Source organism: Chiloscyllium plagiosum, unplaced genomic scaffold, assembly GCF_037043375.1.
Source record: "Chiloscyllium plagiosum isolate Xiang-an unplaced genomic scaffold, Cpla_swu_hap1 HiC_scaffold_48, whole genome shotgun sequence".
In the NCBI taxonomy this organism is placed as follows: domain Eukaryota; kingdom Metazoa; phylum Chordata; class Chondrichthyes; order Orectolobiformes; family Hemiscylliidae; genus Chiloscyllium; species Chiloscyllium plagiosum.
This window is the reverse complement of record NW_028270186.1, coordinates 12050236-12072094: the sequence shown is the minus strand read 5'-3', so window position 1 is coordinate 12072094 and position 21859 is coordinate 12050236. Positions and strand designations below refer to the sequence as shown.

Below are 21859 nucleotides of genomic sequence, written 5' to 3'. Positions count from 1 at the left end.
TTTTTAAAAAAGATCCAAGGCATTTGCATCTCTGCTGAAAAATAATGGCTTCGGGGGTTGGCGTGGCTGCGACGGGGTTAGGGATCAAGCAAGGTTGTGAAGATTTCTGTTGTGTGACAAGGAAGAGAGGAATTAACACAGTTTCCCCCATTCGATACTGCACGTTGGACTCAGCGCATTGCTCTCAAAAACGGTTAAACCTGCAAGCACAGTCCGGCCAACTGCAGCTGGCACACTGTCAAGTTCTACGACAATAACATGTACTGCTGCCTCTTCCTCACCACCTCTCTCTCTCCCCCCCCCCCAACCTTGCCTCCGAGCACCAGAAATAGCACAGGAGAAAAGCTTTTTCTGGCTGAGTCTCCTTACCTGCCTGGTGTGTCGCTGGCTTTCCTTCCTCACCTATCTCCGGCTGGTCTCGGACAGGTGTCTCACCCTCCGGCGTCTCGAAATTCGCTTCGGAGTCCGAACTGTGAGGAGACACAGAGGGGGGAGGAAAATGAGCACTGGGGAGGGGTGAGGGAAATCGACTGTCATCGATTCTCTCTGACGCATTTCTCAGTAAAAAAATAAAATAAAACACGGCAAGCCTCCCCCCCCCCCCCCCACCTTCACGCACACACTCGCCCTCTCGGTGCTTAATAAACAGCAACTTGTGTGAAACTTAACCTTTTCTCTTCAGGGCTGGAGTCTTCCCCTTCATTGTCCTCAGCTCCTGGCCCTGGTCTCACCACAGACCATGTCCACTTGGCCCACTGAATGGGGGACAGGATCTGCCATGGACTGAAAGCCATCAGAAACAAACGCTTTGCTGATGTATTATCCTGTAGCTTGTCACAAAATGGAGGGAAACTTTAAAAAAAGAGAGACGTGTGTGTCTGTCAGGGAGAGTAACTGAATGTCTTCTGCTAAAATCACGGATGTGGTTACATGTGAAACATCAAATCAGCTTCCTCTGCCTCCCCTTGCAATTTTACACGGCACTTGCAGTTCCTTCTCGCTCCTGCTCACTGCCGCCCTTATCTGATCTTTCGGCTCCAGCAATTCTCTCCCCTCTCAAAAAAAAAGGACGGGATTCAGTGCCCACCAGAGCAAAGGGGAAAAAATATACCCCGTTTCCAACATCGAAATGCCAAACTCGAGTCAGCTGGGTAGCAAAGAGCAGATCCGCCCCCTTCAGATTGTACTATCGCGGCTGGAGGAGGGAGGGGGGGAGTGGCGTCTGTCAGTGTGTTCACTCCCCCTGGTCCTGTCTCTGCGGTGAAATCCCAGCACCCTGAAAAACCCCACTGCTACCCAGCTTCATGAGAAACAACAGATCCGAATGAGGGGAAAGAAAACAACAACATAACTGCATTTCTATGGCAGCAATGACAAAGAGCTTCAAAGATGGCTGGTGCTGGTAGACAAAAGCCAACCTCCAACCGGAATTGAACAACATTGACAGGTTCCAGACTTGACATTCGGTCATTAATTAGTTGGTGTTTCTGTACAGTCAGTTTGTATTATCAATCACATGAGGTCATATATGTTTACCTGCCAATTACTATCCTTTTTGATGTTGTCTTGCCATCTCTAACGTTGAGGCTGAAAACCAATTCTGCTAGTTAAGTCCACAGCAGACTGTAGATTTTAAGATCAGCTACAGTTTTGAGATGTCCCAACTCTGAAGCACCCCAGGCGGCATAACTCAAGGATGCAGACTCAAGGATTTTCCAGTTCAGTGAAACCTCCCTTAATATCTGCACAGACTCCTGGCAGAATTATGATCAAACACCAACCCATACATTAGGGACTGGTGACCAAAGGCTGAGTCAAATATGTTGGAATTAAGTGATGTCTCAGAGGAGCATAGAGCAGTTTGATTTGATTTGATTTATTATAATCATGTGGACTTAAGTTCAGTGAAAAGTTTTATTTGTGAGCAGTACAGGTGGATCATAGTAGGCAAAGACAGATAAATCATAATGTGCTTAGGTGGAGAGGTAGGGACATTGAAGGGGTGAATTCCTTAGCTTAGGGCCAGGCAGCTGAAAGCTTGCCAATGGCAGAATCCAATTATCCCATATGACTTCTTAACTGCTTTATCAATCTGTCCCACTACTTTAAGAGACTGGTGTACCTGCACCCCAAGGACCCTTTGATCCTTGCTGCATCCGAACATACCAAAGTGTTTCACTGGAGTATTATCAAACTATGTTTCACACCACGTCACTTACATTTAATCAAACAAGGAGGTTCTGAAAGGAGCAGAGAGAAAGAGAGATGGAAAGGGCACACATACACATAGAGATGATTACCCTGCCATGAAACACACACAGATTGGCCATTCAAGGTCCGCTTGAGCAATAAACATCATTTGCATCTCAGATTACAAAGGTGAATGTGACTGGAAATGGACCAGATAAGCTTCTTGCCTCATTTCCATAGATTTGAATGCATCTGCCATCAGCTGGAGAGTGAAGCAGAATGGCTCCTTCATGATTCCTTGTTCATTTCCCTTGGTGCACAATGCTCCCTGAAAAAGGTGCAGTGGCAATTCTTCAGATAGTGTCAGACAGTGCAGCCACACCCATCGGTGAATACATGTAATATGCTTTGGCTTAAACACACACTGCACAAAGTAATAAAAGAGGAATTCATGGTTGCATTGGCAAAGAATCTTCACAGATATGACAAAAAAAGTGTATCTTAGAGGGATGAACTATTTACAATGAACCTTCACCTTCCATTGCAGATCCATCAGGCAATTGTTGCAGAGTTTAACACCTGATCTCCAATCAGCTGGATAATGAGCTTAGTTGCAGAAATTCTGACAACTAACTTCCCATGACTTTATCTGACAGACATCTAGAAGATCTTTCTCCCCTCATGGCCTCTCAAACTCCATGGTTTTGCCCCACTGATCTATGTTGGTCTGCTGTAGCTCTACTACCACATACCAACTTTCTTGCTATTTTTCAGAGGCTGTTTTCTGCTCTAATTGTAGTCCTCGTTCTTTAATGCTGATACATCACTCTTTCAACCTGCTCCAACTCCTGGCTGCTGCCCCCTCTCCCTCTCACTTCAGGAGGCTTCACCATTTCAAGGGGACCGCCAGTTAGTCTGGTTTGGTATCCAGAAGTTGCACGCCCTGCCACAAATCTGCTTCCTTGTTCTATTGATTGCACCAGAGCATTCCGGCTCACAAGTTCTCGTCATAGAGATGTACAGCACGGAAACAGACCTTTTGGTCCAACTCGTTCATGCCAACCAGATATCCCAACATAATCTAGTCCATTTGCCTGTATTTGGGCCATATCCCTCTAAACCCTTCCTATTGATATACCCATTTAGATGCCTTTTAAATGTTGTCATTGTACCAGCCTCCACCATTTCCTCTGGCAGCTCATTCCACACACACACCAAGCTCTGGTGAACAAGTTGCCACCTGGGTCCCTTTTCATTCTTTGTCCTACCACCTGAAAACCTATGCCCTCTCGTTTTAGACTTCCCTACCCTGGGGAAAAGACCGTGGCTATTCACCCAATCCATACGCGTCATGATTTTGTGAACTTCCATAAGGTCACCCCCGAGCCCCAGATGCTCCAGGGAAAACAGCCCAAGCCGATTCAGCCTCTCCCTACAGCTCAAACCCTCCAACCCTGACTTTTCCCCAGGGCAGGATTGACATGGTATGAGAAGTCATAGTTTGAAGATATTAGGAGGAAGGTATAAAGCGTCAGAGGTAGGTTCTTTATGCAGAGAGTTGTGAATGCATGGAGTTGAGGTGGTGGAAGCAGAGTCATTGGGGACATTTAAGCGACTGCTGGACATGCACATGGCTAACAGTGAGTTGTGGGGTGTGTAGGTTAATTTACTATATTTTACATTAGGATTAAATCTCGGCACAACATCGTGGGCCAGAGGGTCTGTTTTGTGCTGTACTTTTCTATATTCTATATCCTTGTAAATATTCTGCACCCTTGCAGGTTTCATATCTTTCCTTCTTCTACATGTCTTGCCCATAGTCAACCCGTCTCTGAGCTCCCCAGTTTACAAACACACTGCTCGCTGCAGGAACAGGTCCAGAGAAACTTATGTTCTCTCCCCCACCATTGCCACCTGCTGTTGGAGGCAGTGCAAAAACCATCTAGTGGCGATTGCTGATTGTTATAACTTCACAACCTCTGGTTCTACTCTCACAGAATGTCAAGGTAGATGTCTGTTCAGTAGTCTTTAACAGATCCCAGATTATTCTCCTTTCAAAATTCAAGATATTAGTTCAGAACTTGCCATTAAAATTGGTGTAGCTCACTGGGAACGTCACTTTTCTTCCAAAATGCCCATAACCCACATCAAGATGGCTGTTGATCATGACAGCTGTTACATTAGATTACAGTGTGGAAACAGGCCCTTCGGCCCAACACGTCCACACCGACCCACCAAAGTGCAACCTATCCAGACTCCTACATTTGCCGCTGACACTAGGGGCAACTTATCATGGCCAATTCACCTAACCTCTACATTTTTGGACTGTGAGAGGAAACCAGAGCAAACCCGCACAGACATGGGGAGAATGTGCAAACGCCACACAGTCAGTTGCCTGAGATGGGGATTGAACCCAGGTCCCTGGTGCTGTGAGGCAACAGTGCTAACCACTGTGCCATTGTGCTGTCCACACATGTATGCAAGTCTTTTCTTTCCTAAGATCAAATCTGATTCTAAGTAAGATCAGAATCAAATTCATTCCGCCTACTGTTATGGGTTTAATATCAATCTCGTTTTTAAGAAGTACTTTTCCCTGTTCTCCATCCACCTGTGATTGTCTATGTTCACTGGAGAGCTGCTCACTGACCATTACCAGTGTCACTGCGCACTGAAGTGATAACAGGAATATGGGGTTCATGAGGCTATTGCCTTTTGAAATCTTCTCCTGATACAGCACCATGGGTGTCCAAATACAACTTGGACGACAGCGGTTCAAGAAGGCAGCTCACCACCACCTTCTGAAGGGCACTTGGGAATGGGCAAAAAGTGCTGGCTGAATCTGTGCTGCCCACATCCAACCAACAAACACAAAAAATCCCCCACAACTCCTGCAGACTGAACCCGCCCCATACATAGTTAAGAGGAAGTACAATGAGCATTTGCATAAAGTTCTTTGCTCATTTATCAAAAGATCTCACCCGGAGTGGTTCTGACTGTTAGTTGGGCTTTCATAGTCTTTGAAAGCTTGCCAATCTGCCTCTCAAAACTCAAGTATTTCATTTCTACTTGGGGCACACATCTCTTACTCAATGAATTATCCTGTTTAAATGATATGGGTCCGGGGGCTCAAAATCGATTTTTTTGGCTCTTTTGGCCTTGATGAGACATAAAACCCAGATCAGAACATCAGGATCTGTCAGCACCAGCAACGTGAGACTGTAAGAAATGAATGGAATTTGTACTGTTATCTATTACCCTGGGGGATAATGGTGCACACTCTTAATGATTCAGAGAGACAGAAAAGTTGGACACTCCTTTGCCATGAGGTGTGTTCATTCAGTGGCAGACAAGTGGAATGTCACACACACCATAATTATTCTTCTCTTGCTCCTATTTCTTCTGCTTTTATTTATATGTCAGCACATCACCAGCTGTGACTCACTGCAGCATACATGTCTCTGACTCAGAACAGTTATCTGAGGGTTTGTGTCATGCTCCAGATAATGGGCTTAGAATTCTAGGCTAATACTCCAGTGTAGGCCTGAGGAAGTTAAGATATGGCCCAGTCAGCTTTGACATAAAAATCCTTTGACATTGCTTGACAAAGAGCAAGAGGTGTTGATCTCTGGTGGCCTGGTTCATATTTATTCCTGTCATCTCACTTGAAACCTCACTGCTGTTTTGGGAGCTTGCTGTGCACAAATTGGTTGCCTTGATTCCCACATGACATTAAACTGACTGCGTTGTCTACAAAGAATTCAGGGACGTTCTGAGGTCATGAAAGGCACTATCTTAAATGCAAGTCTTTTTACACATTATAATTTTAATCCATTGTTAATACTATAAAAAAGGCTGCAATTTCTCCGGAGATTAGGAAGCTCGCCCTGGGGGAATCCTATACCATCTCTCTTGGGTCCCACTGCACTAGATTAATTCCCCTTGCCTGGCTTCCTTGTCAAATCTTGATCAGGTTGGAATTTGTACACTGTGCTGGTGTTAACTAGAATTCTCATTCGGTGACAGACAACAAGAGCATAGTGGTGGTGTCCATGATCCTGGACCAAGAGACTGGGGTTCAAGTCCCACCTGCTCCAGTGGTGTGTAATAACATCTCTGAGCAGGTTGACTGGAAAATGGGCTAAATTGAAAAAAAATAAGTGAAGCCAGCAGGGTTTTATCAGGTCTTCAGATCTCAAGCCATACTTTGACGAAAGGGAAACATGACCCAGCCTCATTCCTCGAATGGCTATCATTCATTCATCACTATTCAATACTGGTGTGCAGCCAACATGAATCCAATAACAGGAAACTCCTGAAGACAACAGTAGAAAGCATTAATAACAGTGAAAAAGCTTGTACAATTTCAGCTTCTTCACCTTTAGTGGATTTGCTTCCTTCTTTGCTTTTACAGCATGCACACAGAATGTTCCCCGCCTCTCCACAAACTTTACTTCCTGCTAACCTGGTTTTTGAGTCAGCTTTCCCAATTGTTAATTGCCTACACTATTTTCCATGTCATGTCTCATATTATAGTTGTAGACTCTCACAACTAGACAGCTGTGTGGAACAAATTTCTGAAACTTCTATTTCACTGTTTTGTTTGTGTGTGTGTGGGTGTGTGTGTGTGTGTCTGAAATACATATTTGTGTGTGTTTATGCCTGTGTGTGTTTGTCCATATTTGTGTGTTTTTACATGTGTGTGTTTTGCCGTGTTTTCTGTGTGTATACAGAAAATTAAGTCAGTCAAATTATTAAGCAAAGCCACGCTGTTTACAAATAATAAATTAGAAATTCCACATCTGTTTATACTTATTGTATTTTCTGTTTCTTTCAAAATGTTTATCTATTTTTCATGTATTCTGAACGTTTTTTGTGGTTTCAGATATTCACTATTTAACTTTTCTGATTGTGCACACTGAACTTTGCTACTTACTTTAGATGTGGCTTGCAATGTCTAGAAATTATTATATATTTAAAGAGCAAACTCGATGATGTGTTATTTGATTATTGATGGGTTGACTTGAGAACAGTTTTAATATTTCTTCTTTGAAGAATTATCAATTAGTTTATATGCACATCTGGAGCCCCAATTGCACAAAGTCGCATTCACCAATCACCCCTAAGCTCCCTGATGTCCATTAATCACTGGCCAGGCAATGTCTCAATGTGATAATGTTCCTTCTTGATTTCAGATTCCTCCATGGTCTCACTCCTCCCTCTCTGTGTGACCTCTTCTGGTTGTACAATCCTCCAAATTCTCTGGTCTCCTCAAAAATTGACCTCTTGCACATCCACCTTTGAAATTGCTCCGCCCCCACTGGCAGCCATGTTTTCATCTATCACTGAGTCCTCAGCTCCGGAAGTCCCACCCTCAGTCTCTACCCCCTCTCCCTCTCTCTTCTTTAATCCGTAACTTAAAACCTAATTTTAGAGTCAAACAATTTTGGTTATTTGTCCAAATAACTTGGAGAAAGAAACTGCAGTCAAATTTACAGAAAACACAAAGACAAGTGGAAAGCCAGCTTATGAGAGGGATACAAACAATTTGCAGGGAGATATTAACATGTTAAAGAAGTGGGCAAAAAAGTTGGCAAGCGGACAATAATGTGGGAAAATGTGAAGTTGCTCATTTTGGAATGGAGAGCAAAGGACTTAACTGGAGAAAAAATACAACACAGGGACTTGGGGGACTTGTGAACAAGGAAGTGAGCACTCAGGTACAGCAGGTCATCAGGAAGGTTAAGAGAATGCTGGACCCGATTTCAAGGGGATTGGAGTATGAGAGTAGAAAAATCTTAATACAAGAGTACAAGGTGCTGGTGAGACCACATACGGAGAGATTGTCTCATGAGCAAAAATTAAACTGGCCTGGACTCTACTCACTGGAGTTTAGTCGGATGAGAGGTGATCTCAGTGAAAGATAGAGGTATCTTCAGGAGATCGACTGCACAAATGTTTCCACTCATGGGACAGTCTGGGATCAGAGTGCACAGTCTCAGAATAGAGAGGTGCCAAATTAAGACCGAGGTGAGGAGGGATTTCTTCTCTCAGAGTTTTGAGAGTCTCTGGAGCTCCTTGTCACAGGAAGCTCAGGGAACAGAGTCCTTGTGTATTTTTGAGGCTGAGACAGAAGGGGAATCAAGGATGATAGGCGAAGGGCTGGAAAGTGGACATGGGGAATGTTGGATCAGCCATAATCCTATTGAATAGCGCAGAAGGCTCAAGGAGCTGAATGGCCTCTTCTGTTCCTTTTCCTTATGGTCAGTTTCACCTCACATGGTTCAAGATCAAATTTTGTTCGATGAGGCTTCTGTGGTGTAACCTTGATTTGCACGATGTTTGTGGTGCTACACAACTGCACATTATTGTTGTTAATTTATAATTTTGTTTGAAGTTCTAACAGTGCAGGTAAACAAAGGTTTCCTGAGTCGAATGTGATGAAGCTCCAAGTCACAGACATGACAAAATGCAGCATCCCACCCACAGCTAAATATAATCAGACTTTACAGCAGACAAGCTGGGAGGTTTTGAAGGAACCATTGTGCTTCTAAATTGGCAGTTTGTACAGTGAAGTCACTTTTTTTTAAAGAAAGGCAGGAGACTTATTTATAAATCTGGCTGTCCTACTGTCAGCCTCACACATCCCCTTAGGTCTGGGAAAATGCCACAGCAATTTCTCTCCACTGAAATAAAAGCATGAATTGGTGAAACTACACAACAGGTCTGTCCATGTCAAGAGGAGAACAGCCAGCATCAAAAGCACCAAGTAAACGTGGATGCCACAACAACTGAAACCCAAAGTATACATTGGATAAGAGGAAACCAAATAAGTGGAATAATAATCTTACTGCACAGGTTCAGGGTCCTCCCAAATCTTGGTAGGTTGGGATTGTTTTCAAAGTGAAAGTGAGGACTGCAGATGCTGGAGATCATGGTCGAGATTAGAGTGGTGCTGGAAAAGCACAGCAGGTCAGGCAGTATCCGAGGAGCAGGAAAATCCACATTTCAAGCAAAAGCCCTTCATCATTCCTAGACTGGGATTGTTTTCATCAGAGAGCTGACGGGGGCAGGGGTACCCAGCTGAGGTGTACAAAGTTCTGAGGGGCATAAACAGGCTTCACAGGGAGAAGCCTTTCCCCTTGGTAGAGGCATCAATAAGCAGAGGGCAGTTTTACAGGTAGGAAGCAGGAGATTTAGAGGGGATTTGAGGAAAAGGGGGTGGTGGGCATCTGGAACTCACTGTCTGAAAGGGTGGTCGAGACAGGGGACCTGAAGGTATTTCATAAGTATTTCAGATGAACAATCAAAACACCACAACATTGAAGGTGATGGGCTAGGTGCTGGAAAATGGGATGAAAGAGTTGGATGTTTGATGCCCAGTGCAGACATGATGGGTTGAATAGCCTTTCTCCTAGCTATGAAAGCTCTATGAGACAAGGATTTTATGACTCCAACTCAATGACCCAAACCCTTCCTGTGTTTAAGCAGGAAGGTCTCGGGCACGCCAGTGTATATTGTACACTTACTCTCCAAGGGTCAGCCAGGTTACAGAGTTACAGAGCCACACAATAGGCAGATAAAGACAGCAGCTTCCACCGTCTCTCATTCCTTGTTGAGCTGTATCTGATCTCAGCCTCTGAATGGTGACGAGATCCTTTGTCTTTCCCTCTGGAGAGGATTGGCAAAGATTGAGAGAGCCTGGCACCTGGAGTGGGGGGGGGGGGGGGGGGGGGGTGGTGAGGCATTCAGGGAGGTGGAAGTAGTGGAGGTGGCTGGTGAGAAGCAGCCTCTTTAACTGATGGATAGGCAAGGTGCAGATTTCCTGCTGGGTTGATCTAACTTGGAACCTGGCACCCAGATTGGTGAAATGTGGAGCACATGCTGGGACTTTCAGCAGACATGGCCTCTGTGAACTCCATCAAGGTGGAACGTTTCACACTTCCCACATTTGCAATCCAGGCCTCACTCATATGAAATGATCACTTTCAAACTAGTGATTTTGAAATCACTAGTTTTGGGCAACTAGTTTTGAGTAAAAGCCTGGCTAAGACTGTGCATCCCTCTTTACATGATAGGTCCAACAGACCACTGACTAAGTTGAAGTTTGAATTTGGAGCAAGGCTAATTTTGACGGTATTAGGCAAGAACTTTCAAAAGCTGACTGGGAGCAGATGTTCGCAGGTAGAGGGATGGCTGGAAAATGGGAAGCCTTCAGAAATGAGATAATAAGAGTAGAGAGACAACATATTCCTGTTAGAGTGAAAGGAAAGGCTGAAAGGTATAGGGAATGCAAGATGACAAGAGAATTTGAGGTTTTTGGTTAAGAAAAAGAAGGAAGTATATGTCAGGTATAGACAGGAGAAATCGAGTGAATCGTTAGAAGAGTATAAAGGCAGTAGGAGTACACTTGAGCGAAATCAGGAGGGCAAAAAGATAGCATGAGATAGCTTTGGCAAGTAGAGTTAAGGAGAATCCAAAGGGAGTTTACAAAAACATTAAGGACAAAAGGATAACTAGGGAGAGAATAGAGTCCCTCAAAGATCAGCATGGCAGCCTTTGTGTGGAGCCACAGGAGATGGGGTAGATAATAAACAAGTATTTTGCATCAGTGTTAACTGTGGAAAAAGACATGGAAGATCTAGAATGTGAGGAAATAGGTGGTGACATCTTGAAAAATATCCATATTACAGAGGAGGGGGTGTTGGGTGTCTTAAAATGTAAAAGTGGATAAATCCTCAGGACCTGATCAGGTATGCCCTAGAACTCTGTGGGAAGCTAGGGAAGTGATTGCTGGGCCCCTTGCTGAGATATTTGTATCATCGATATCACAGATGAGGTGCCAGAAGACTGGAGGTTGGCTACTGTGGTGCCACTGCTTAAGAAGGGTGGTAAGGAAAAGCTAGGGAACTATAGGCCAATGAACCTGATGTTGGTGGTGGGCAAGTTGTTTGAGGGAATTCTGATGGACAGGATTTACTTGTATTTAGAAAGGCAAGGACTGATCAGGGATAATTAATAGGGCTTTGTGTGTGGGAAATCATGTCTCACCAACTTGACTGAGTTTTTTGAAGAAGTAACAAAGAGGATTGATGAGAGCAGAGCAGTGGATATGATCTATATGGACTTCAGTAAGGCATTCGACAAGGTTCCCCATGGGAGACTGATTAGCAAGGTTAGATCAAATTCAGGGAGAACTAGCCATTTGGATACTGAACTGGCTCAAAGGTAGAAGACAGAGGGTGGTGGGGTGGAGGGTTGCTTTTCAGTCTGGAGGCCTGTGACCAGTGGAGTGCCACAAGGATCGGTGCTGAGCCCATTACCTTCCGTCATTTATATCAATAATTTGGATGTGAACAGAGGAGGTATAGTTTGTAAGTTTGCAGCTGACACCAAAATTGGAGGTGTAGTGGACAGCAAAGAAAGTTAGCTCAGAATACAACAGAATCTTGATCAGATGGGCCAATGGGCTGAGAAGTGGCAGATGGAGTTTAATTCAGATAAATGTGCGGTGTTGCATTTTGGGAAAGCAAATCAGAACGGTAAGGTCCGAGGGAGTGTTGCTGAACAAAGAGACCTTGGAGTGCAGGTTCATAGCTCCTTGAAAGTAGGGTCGCAGGTAGATAGGATAGTGAAGAAGGCGTTTAGTATGCTTTCCTTTATTGGTCAGAGTATTGAGTATAGGAATTGGGAGGTCATGTTGTGGCTGTACAGGACATTGGTTGGGCCACTTTTGGAATATTGTCTGCAATTCTGGTCTCCTTCCTATTGGAAGGATGTTGTGAAACTTGAAAGGGTTCAGAAAAGATTTAAAAGGATGCTGCCAGGGTTGGAGGATTTGAGTGAGAGGGAGAAGCTGAATAGACTGTGGCTGTTTTCCCTGGAGCATCGGAGGCTGAGGAGTTATAGAGGTCAGTAAAACCATGAGGGGCATGGAAAGGATAAATAGACAAGGTTTTTTCCCTGGGGTGGGCAAGTCCAGAACTAGAAGGCATAGGTTTCAGGTGAGAGGGGAATGATATAAAAGAGACCTAAGGGGCAATCTTTTCACGCAGAGGGTGGTGCGTGTATGGAATAAGCTGCCAGAGGAAGTGGTGGAGGCTGGTACAATTACAACATTTAAAAGGCATCTGGATGGGTGCATGAATAAGAAGGGTTTGGAGGGATATGGGCCAAGTGCTGGCAAATGGGACTGGAGTAGGTTAGGATATCTGGTCAGCATGGACGAGTTGGACTGAAGGGTCTGTTTCCATGCTGTATAGCTCTATGACTCTATAACTCTATGCACGAGAGATATTCATTTGATCAAATCAGGAAGCTTGACACAACACTTTCTGTTATTTATTAATAGCCAGTGGAGGGATAAAACAAAATGAGTGATTTGAACATTTATTACTGAACTCTCCCCTTCGTCAGATCACCAATTCACTCAGGTTCCATTCATATCTCAAACCTGAATCCTCCTAAGCCTTACACCAGACTTATAGTCTCCTCTGCATCAGCAAACACCTTCCCAATTCTCTGTACCATTGGCCCTGGCTTGTTGTTCATGGCTGAAAGGAGAGGGTGGGCAGTCATGTTTTCAGCTGCCTGGGTCCCATTCTCAAGAAAACCTGGGCTAAACCTCACCAGCTTTTGTCTGTTTCTTCAAAGCCCTTCTGAAAAGCCATCTCTGTGACCATGGTTTTGGTTCACCCAACCCCAAAACTCTATGTTTTAGGCTGTCCTTACATCTCATGGTGGATAGGGTCAAAAGGTGTGGTGCTGGAAAAGCACAGCAGGTCAGGCAGCCTCTGAGAAACAGGCGAGTTGATGTTTCAGACATAAGCTCTTCATCAGGAATTGTGGGGAGGAGGGGAAGGGGGCTGAGAGATAAATAGCAGGTTGGGGTGGGAAGGCATTAGATTGATGCAGGTGTGGGGGGATGATGGTAATAGGTCAGAGCGGAGGATGGAGTGGATAGGTGGGAAGGAAGATGGATAGTGATGCCAAATTGGAGGGTTGGATCTGGGATGAGGTGAGGGGAGGGAGATGTAGAACCTGGTGAAGTCGATGTTGATGCTGAAGTCGTGGTTGAAGTGTCCCAAGGCAGAAAATGAGACATTCTTCTTACAGGTGTCGGGTGGCTAGCATACGGCGGTGGAGGAGTCCCAGGACTTGCATATCCTTGATGGAGTGGGAGGGACAGTGGAAGTGGTCAGCCACAGGGCAGTGGGGTTGTGGGGCAGTATATCCCGGAGATGGTCTCTGAAAAGTTCCACAACTTGGCGTCCTGTCTCCCCAATGTAGAGGAGACCACATCAAGAACAATGGACACAGTAGGTGAGGTGTTTGGATGTTCAGGAATATCTCTGTCAGATGTGAAAGGATCCTTTGAAGCCTTGGTCTGAGGTGGGGGGTGGGGGCGGAGGTGTGGGTGCAAATTTTGCACTTCTTATAGTAGCAAGGGAAGATGCCAGGAGTGGAGGGTGGGTTGGTGGGGGATGTGGACCTAACGAGAGAGTCACAGAGGGAATGGTCTCTGTGAAATGCTGATAGGGGTGGGGAGGGAAATATCTCTCTGGTGGTGGGTCTGACTGTAGATGGCAGAAATGGTGGAGGATGATGTGTTGTATCCAGAGGTTGGTGGGGTGGAAGATGAGGACCAGGGGTGGGGGGAAGTATTGCATTCTTATTGTAGTTGGAGGCATGGAGTTCCAGGGTGGAGGTGTGGGAAGTGGAGTCCGTGTATGGAATGAGCTGCCAGAGGATGTGGTGGAGGCTGGTACAATTGCAACATTTAAGAGGCATCTGGATGGGCATATGAATAGGAAGGGTTTGGAGGGATATGGGCAGGGTGCTGGCAGGTGGGACTAGATTGAGTTGGGATATCTGGTCAGCACGGACAGGTTGGACCGAAGGGTCTGTTTCCATGCTGTACATCTCTATAACGCTATGACTGTATGTGCTGGAGGGCATTGTTGACCACATGGGAAGGGAAATTGCGGTCTTTGAAATATGAGACCATTTGGGATGTCCAGGAGTAGAATTGCTCCTCCTAGGAGCAGATGCGGCGGAGGTGAAGGATTTGGGAATTGGGATAGCAATTTTACAGGAAGCAGGGTGGGAGGAGGTGTAGTCCAGGTAGCTTTTGTAGTCGGTGGGTTTGTAGTAGATGTCTGTGTTGAGTCGGTCGCTGGAGATGGAGAGGTTCAGGATGGGGAGGGAGGTGTCAGAAATGGTCCAGGTGAACTGAAGGCTGTTCACAGCCTCTAACCTCACAGTCCCAGAACCGCGCACCACCCAGTTCTCCCTCTTACCTAAAATTCACAACCTGACTGCTCCAGTCAACCTATTGTCTCTGCCTACTCCTGCCCCACCAAATTATCTCCTCATGTCTTGAAAACGTCCTCTTCCCCTTGGTCGAGGATCTCCACACATACGTTCAGGAATCCACCCAGGCTCTCCACCTCCTCCATGACTTTCACTACCCTGTCCCCCAATGTCTCATCTTCACCATGGACATCCAATCCCTGAACATGTCCATCCGCCATGGCCCTCCAAGCCCTCAGTTTCTTCATCGCCCGCTGACCTATCTAGTACCCTTCCACTGATGCACTCATTTAATTGGTAGAACTGGTCCTCACTTTCAACAACTTCTCTTTCAAATCCTCCCACTTCCTCCAAACTAAATGGGTAGCCATGGGCACCCACATGGGCCCCAGTTATGCCTGCCCCCTTGTCAGGAACATGGAACAGTTCACCTTCCGCAGTGACACCGGCACCATTCCCCACCTTTTCCTTTACTACATCAATGACTGTGTCGGCACCACCTCGTGCTCCTACAAGGAGATGAAACAGTTCATCAACTTCACAAACCCCTTCCAACCCAACCTTTCAGCTTCACATGGACCACCTTGGACACCCTCCTTCCCTCCTGGACCTCTCAATCTCTATCTCCGGCAACTGACTCAACATGGACAACTATTTCAAACCCACTGACTCCCACAGCTATCTTGACTATACCACCTCCCATCCCCCCTCCAGTAAAAATGCTATCCATTCCGCCTCCGCCATATCTGCTCCCAGGAGGAGCAATTCCACTCCAGGACATCCCAGATGGCCTTGTATTTCAATTTCCCCTCCCACCTGATCAACCACGCCCATAGTGCATCTCCTCCACTTCCCGCACCTCCGCCCTTGAACCCTACCCCTCCAACTGCAACAAGAAGAGAACCCCCCCAGTTCCTCACCTTCCAGAGCATCATCCTCTGCCATTTCCACCACCGACAATCAGACCCCACCACCAGAGATATATTTCCCTCCCCACCCCTATCCACGTTCCACAGAGACCACTTCCTCTGTGACTCTCTCATTAGATCCACACCCCCACCCCACCAACCCATCCTCCACTCACAGCACCTTTCCTTGCCACCTCAAGAGGTGTAAATACTACACCCACACCTCTCCCCTCACCTTCATCCAAGGCCCCAAAGGATCCTTCCACATCTGACAGAGATTTTCCTGCCCATCCACCCACCTCATCTCCTGTGTCCGTTGCTCTCGATATGGTCTCTCTTTTTGACTCTGACTCTCCAGCACCTGCAGTCCTCACTTTCTCCTAATCTCATGATGGATCTTGGGGTGTATTTCTCTGTAAAAGATCTGCTTCACAAATGCAGATTGCTGTTGATATAAACATCACATCAGGTTCGGAATCCAAGCAGGATTCCAGCAGGACAGTACAGTTCCTGTGGAAAGATTTCTCTTTCCATCGTTTGGAAATCACTTTGTCCCCAGAATCCCTGTTCTTGCATGATACACTTTCATGAACAGATGTGTGGAGCAGGAATGTGGTTCCAAGCTTTTGAGAAAGTGGTAATGTTGTCAGCAAAGGTCTCTGTTGAAGTGCTACTATTCGCAATGTGTTGCATTGGATGGAACAACACAGACTCTACTAACTTTGCCAACTTGTTTCACAATTTTAATGATAAACCACACGTTGCAGCCCCACGCCAATTGTGTCCTTAAAACCTTCTCCCTTGAGCAGAGGATACATTCAGGTTTGGAACACCAAAGTGTCCTCTGGCTGGTGAACTCAGCTGACCATGATAGACTCCAGGATTGGTTTGCTCCTGTGCTGCCTGCTGTGACTCTGTGGCCAGGCACAGTGATGGTCAATGTCTGTGCTTGCCCACCGTCGTATTCATGGCCAGTTTGTTTCCAAAATCAACTACCAATCCCCTGTGCTGCCTCAGCCATTTCCTGCGTTCCTTCCAGACCCCTCACATAGATCAGTCCAGGGAAGGGAGTGGAAGGGGACAAGGCACATGCTTTGAAAGACAGTCACAGTGAGATGAGGTTGGAAGTGCTAACTTTATGACCAGCATTTGTTGCTGCCACTCTGATATTGCACTGCCACTGCACGTTCATTGCTACTTCCAATGCTGGCATTCATAACAACCATAGCCTATGTAATGTCAGCACAGTGACAGACCAGATGGCCAAATGGATCTCTACTGTTACTGATGTCCCACACTCACCCCATCAGATAGCCAAATGGATCTCTACTGTTACTGATGTCCCACACACACCCCATCAGATGGCCAAATGGATCTGTGCTGCTACTGATGTCCCACACTTACCCCATCAGATGGCCAAATGGATCTGTGCTGTTACTGATGTCCCACACACACCCCATCAGATGGCCAAATGGATCTCTACTGTTACTGATGTCCCACACACACCCCATCAGATGGCCAAATGGATCTGTGCTGCTACTGATGTCCCACACTTACCCCATCAGATGGCCAAATGGATCTGTGCTGGTCCTGATGACCCACACTCACCCCATCAGATGGCCAAATGGATCTGTGATGGTACTGATGACCCACACTCACCCCATCAGATGGCCAAATGGATCTCTACTGTTACTGATGTCCCACACAAACCCCATCAGATGGCCAAATGGATCTGTGCTGCTACTGATGTCCCACACTTACCCCATCAGATGGCCAAATGGATCTGTGATGGTACTGATCTCCCACACACACCCCATCAGATGGCCAAATGGATCTGTGCTGGTCCTGATGTCCCACACGTACCCCATCAGATGGCTAAATGGATCTGTGCTGGTCCTGATCTCCCACACTCACCCCATCAGATGGCCAAATGGATCTCTACTGTTACTGATGTCCCACACACACCCCATCAGATGGCCAAATGGATCTGTGCTGGTCCTGATGTCCCACACTCACCCCATCAGATGGCCAAATGGATCTGTGCGAGTACTGATGACCCACACTCACCTTATGAGATGGCCAAATGGATCTGTGCTGGTACTGATGACCCACACTCACCTTATCAGATGGCCAAATGGATCTGTGCTGGTCCTGATGTCCCACACTCACCCCATCAGATGGCCAAATGGATCTGTGATGGTCCTGATGTCCCACACTCACCCCATCAGATGGCCAAATGGATCTGTGCTAGTACTGATGACCCACACTCACCTTATCACAGAGCCAAATGGATCTGTGCTAGTACTGATGTCCCACACTCACCCCATCAGATGGCCAAATGGATCTGTGCTGGTCCTGATGTCCCACACTCACCCCGTCAGATGGCCAAATGGATCTGTGATGGTCCTGATGTCCCACACTCACCCCATCAGATGGCCAAATGGATCTGTGCTAGTACTGATGTCCCACACTCACCCCATCAGATGGCCAAATGGATCTGTGCTGGTCCTGATGACCCACACTCACCTTATCATATAGCCAAATGGATCTGTGCTGTTACTGATGTCCCACACTCAGCCCATCAGATGGCCAAATGGATCTGTGCTAGTACTGATGTCCCACACTCAGCCCATCAGATGGCCAAATGGATCTGTGCTGTTACTGATGTCCCACACTCACCCCATCAGCATGTATCCTCTTCCTTTCTCAATCTTCCACTCGATAGAGACATCCCTTGAAAGTATAGTGCTGTTTGCCTCAACTACTGTTTCGAAACATAAATGCTTCTAGAGCAATGCTAAATCAATGTGCCATGGCCCACTTAAACAAACTTCAATTTTGGATAAACTAACGATGATGAAATGATAGATATTTCTGGGCTTTTACTTCATTGTTTGCAAATGCCAAGTAAAACTTGTTGAATAGCACTGACAAACCTAATCTTGGAAGATCTGTCCAGTCAGCTCTGTTTGTTTAAAGGTGAACGAGGATCTGGGTTGCTCGTTTATTTATTCAAACCATTCACATGTATCGCCTGTTTTGCTATGAGATAATTTTCTCCTGTAATAAAACACACCCAGTTGCTGGGACCTCAGCAACCAATGGAGCTTTATTCCAGGGAGCAAAACCAGCTTGTCGAAAACCAGATCTCTATTCTCCCCATCCCATCTTGGAAAGGTGTTGCAATGCACTTCCAGCAGCCACTTAATGCTGCTGCTGGGCTGGATAAATGCTGCTCCAAGTCAGTCAAAATCCTGGAGCAGTGCCAGGGTAAACTGGGGGAAACACCTGTCGCTGAATCATTCTTCATTCAGTCTTGCACCACCCCATCCTGGTGGCCACAGAGCAACAAGAGACCCAGAGACTCACTCAAATCAGCCTGTGTCCATTTTGAAGGGTATCTGTGCTGTTGATCCTGACCCATTACAAAACCACAAGCCAAAACTCAGACAGCACACTGTGATCTCACAGTGCAGAATGTGCAGGCATTGGCAGAAGAACAATTAAATTTTCATCAACATCACACACAGAGTCAGCTATATTCCCAATCAGAAACATATCATATAAGTGGTGGAAACTCATATTTACTTTTAAAGATTTATTTCAGGGGAAAATGTGGTAGATGTGAAATGGTTTGGAGATTTCTTTGGGTTCAAGCAAAGGTTTATTATTGAGGCTGTACATGACATTGGTTAGGCCACTTTTGGAATACTGTGTTCAATTCTGGTCTCCCTGTTGTATGAAAGATGCTGTTAAACTTGAAAGAAAAAGAGTTAGAAGGATGTTGCCAGGTTTGGAGAATTTGAGCTCTAGGGAGAGGCTGAATAGGCTGGGGCTGTTTTCGAGAGCGTTAGAGATTGAGGGGTGAGGTTATATAGGTTTATAAAATCATGACGGGGAATGTTTAGGATAAATACACAAGGTATTTTCCTTGGGGTGGGGGATGGTGAGGGGGAAAGATTTAAAAAGGACCTAAGGTGTAGCTTTATCACACATAGCATGATGTGTATGTGGAATGAGCTGCCAGAGGAAGTGGTGGAGACTGGTACAATTGCAACATTTAAAAGGCATCTGGATGGGTATATGAACATGAAGGGTTGAGGGACATCTGCCAAATGGGACTAAATCAGTTTAAGATGTCTGATTGCTGCGGACAGGTTGGACTGAAGGGTCTGTTTCTGTGCTGTATAAGATTAGATGAGATTCCCTACAGTGTGGAAACAGGCCCTTTGGCCCAACAAGTCCACACCAACCCTCTGAAGAGTAACTCACCCAGTCCCATTTCCTTCTGATTAATGCACCTCACACTGTGGGCAATTTAGCATGGCCAATTCACCTGATCTGCACATCTTTGGACTGTGGGAGGAAACCCACGCAGACACGGGGAGAATGTCCAAACTCCACACAGACAGCCTCCCGAGGCCAGAATCAAACCTGGGACACTGGTGCTGTGAAGCAGCAGTGCTAACCACTGAGCCACCGTAACTCTATTAAAGCTATGAGTGGGGTCAATACATTGCTGTATGTGTAAGCAAACCATTGTTTAGAGAAAATAAATCAAGTGATTTGGGAGAAAACAGCCAAACGAAGTGTTCAAGAAGTGAACTGATGTGATTTATTGCCTGAAATACTGGAAAACCTGACTTAAAAAGATCGGGGAGCATTGATGTTAAAACGTCTACCTGTAATCTATGGTAAATAGGACAGAGTGTCACATAATCCACCGTGTAATCCCTGGTGTAGGGGACAGTGGGTCACAGCATCAGGCCTGTCATCCCTGGTATAGGGGACAGTGGGTCACAGCATCAGGCCTGTAATCCCTGGTATAGGGGACAGTGGGTCACAGCATCAGGCCTGTAATCCCTGGTATAGGGGACAGTGGGTCACAGCATCAGGCCTGTAATCCCTGGTATAGGGGACAGTGGGTCACAGCATCAGGCCTGTAATCCCTGGTATAGGGGACAGTGGGTCACAGCATCAGGCCTGTAATCCCTGGTATAGGGGACAGTGGGTCACAGCATCAGGCCTGTAATCCCTGGTATAGGGGACAGTGGGTCACAGCATCAGAACTTTAATTTCTGGTATGGGGACAGTGGGTCACAGAATGAGGCCTGTAATCCCTGGTATAGGGGACAGTGGGTCACAGAATGAGGCCTGTAATCCCTGGTATAGGGGATAGTGGGTCACAGCATCAGAACTTTAATTTCTGGTATGGGGACAGTGGGTCACAGAATGAGGCCTGTAATCCCTGGTATAGGGGACAGTGGGTCACAGCATCAGGCTGATCTTTCCGAGGCCTCGGGTCCACTTACCCGCCCTCTCACCATTACCCTTAATACCTTTACTGTTCCAAACTCTGTCCGTCTTTGCCTTACAAAACATTCAAAGAGGGTAAGCTCACTGGGCAGGGGATCCCACAGGTACACAGCCCTCTGGGTGAACAAATTCCTGCACAGCTCAGTCTGAAAGCTGCTCCCCCATATTTTGAGGCTATGCCCACTCGTTCTAGTTTCACCCACCAGTGGAAACAACCTCCCTGTTTCTATCTTATCTATTCCTTTCACAATTTTATGTTTCGATTAGATTGCTCCTTCTACTAAATTCCAATATATATAGTCCAGTATACTCAGTCTCTCCTCATAAGGCAATCCATTCAATGCTGGAAACAACTTAGCAAATCTTCTCTGCACCTCCTCCAGTGCCAATACTCCCATTCTCAAGTAAGGAGATCAAACTGTACACAGTACTCCAGGTGTGGCCTCATCAGTACCCTAGACAGCTTCAGCATAGCCTCCCTATGTTTAAACTCCATCCCTCTAGCAATGAAGGACAATATTGCATTTGCCTTTTTCATTACCTACTGCACCTGCAAACCCTGACTTCTTATGATTCATGCACAAGGTCACCCAGGCTGTCAACGTCCTGCAATTTTTCACCATTTATTCCCACCAAAATGGATGACCTCATATTTACCAACATTATACTCCATCGGCCAGACCCTTGGACAGTCACTTCACCCATCCATATCCCTCTGCAGAATTTCAGTGTCTTCCCCCACTCATTTTAGTGTCATCTGAGAACTTGGGCACAGGACACTTGGTCCCCAACTCTCGATGACCTGTCAGCCCAATATGATGCTTCAGTTCATTTTGGCTTGATCTGGTCACGTTATTCAAAGTACAGGAGCAGTATTGATTTGTCAGGCCAGGCTGGCACACTCGTCTCTCAGTTCAAGCCCCACTCCTGGACAGGAGAACATTAGAAGTCCAGGCTGGCACTCCCATGCAGTGTGAAGGGTGTGCTGCACGATTGGTGGGGCTGCCTTTCAGTCTGACTGCTTGAATGAATGCAAGAAATCCATTATCCCCCACCACAAAGAGCAGGGGAAATCTCCCTGGGCAATACTTACTCAAAACACAGATCGCTGGGTCATTTCTTCCCCACCCCATTGT

The 21859-nt window shown here is 46.1% G+C and overlaps 1 protein-coding gene across 6 annotated transcripts in view; it reads right to left on the bottom strand.

The window, feature by feature from the left end:
- Window positions 1-21859, bottom strand: part of tacc1 (transforming, acidic coiled-coil containing protein 1) — a 157489-nt gene that overhangs the window by 95087 nt on the left and 40543 nt on the right. For 2 of the 6 annotated variants that reach the window (XM_043681462.2, XM_043681463.2), the window contains exons 1-2: window positions 670-1148; window positions 370-470 (exon numbers count right to left, since the gene is read on the bottom strand). In XM_043681462.2, coding sequence (XP_043537397.2) covers window positions 370-470; window positions 670-794 — 226 coding nt within the window. In that variant the 5' untranslated portion in view covers window positions 795-1148. Of the gene's footprint in view, window positions 1-369; window positions 471-669; window positions 1152-21859 lie in introns of those variants that run through there. The other 4 variants (XM_087984382.1, XM_043681465.2, XM_087984383.1 and 1 more) reach the window with 3 other exon arrangements.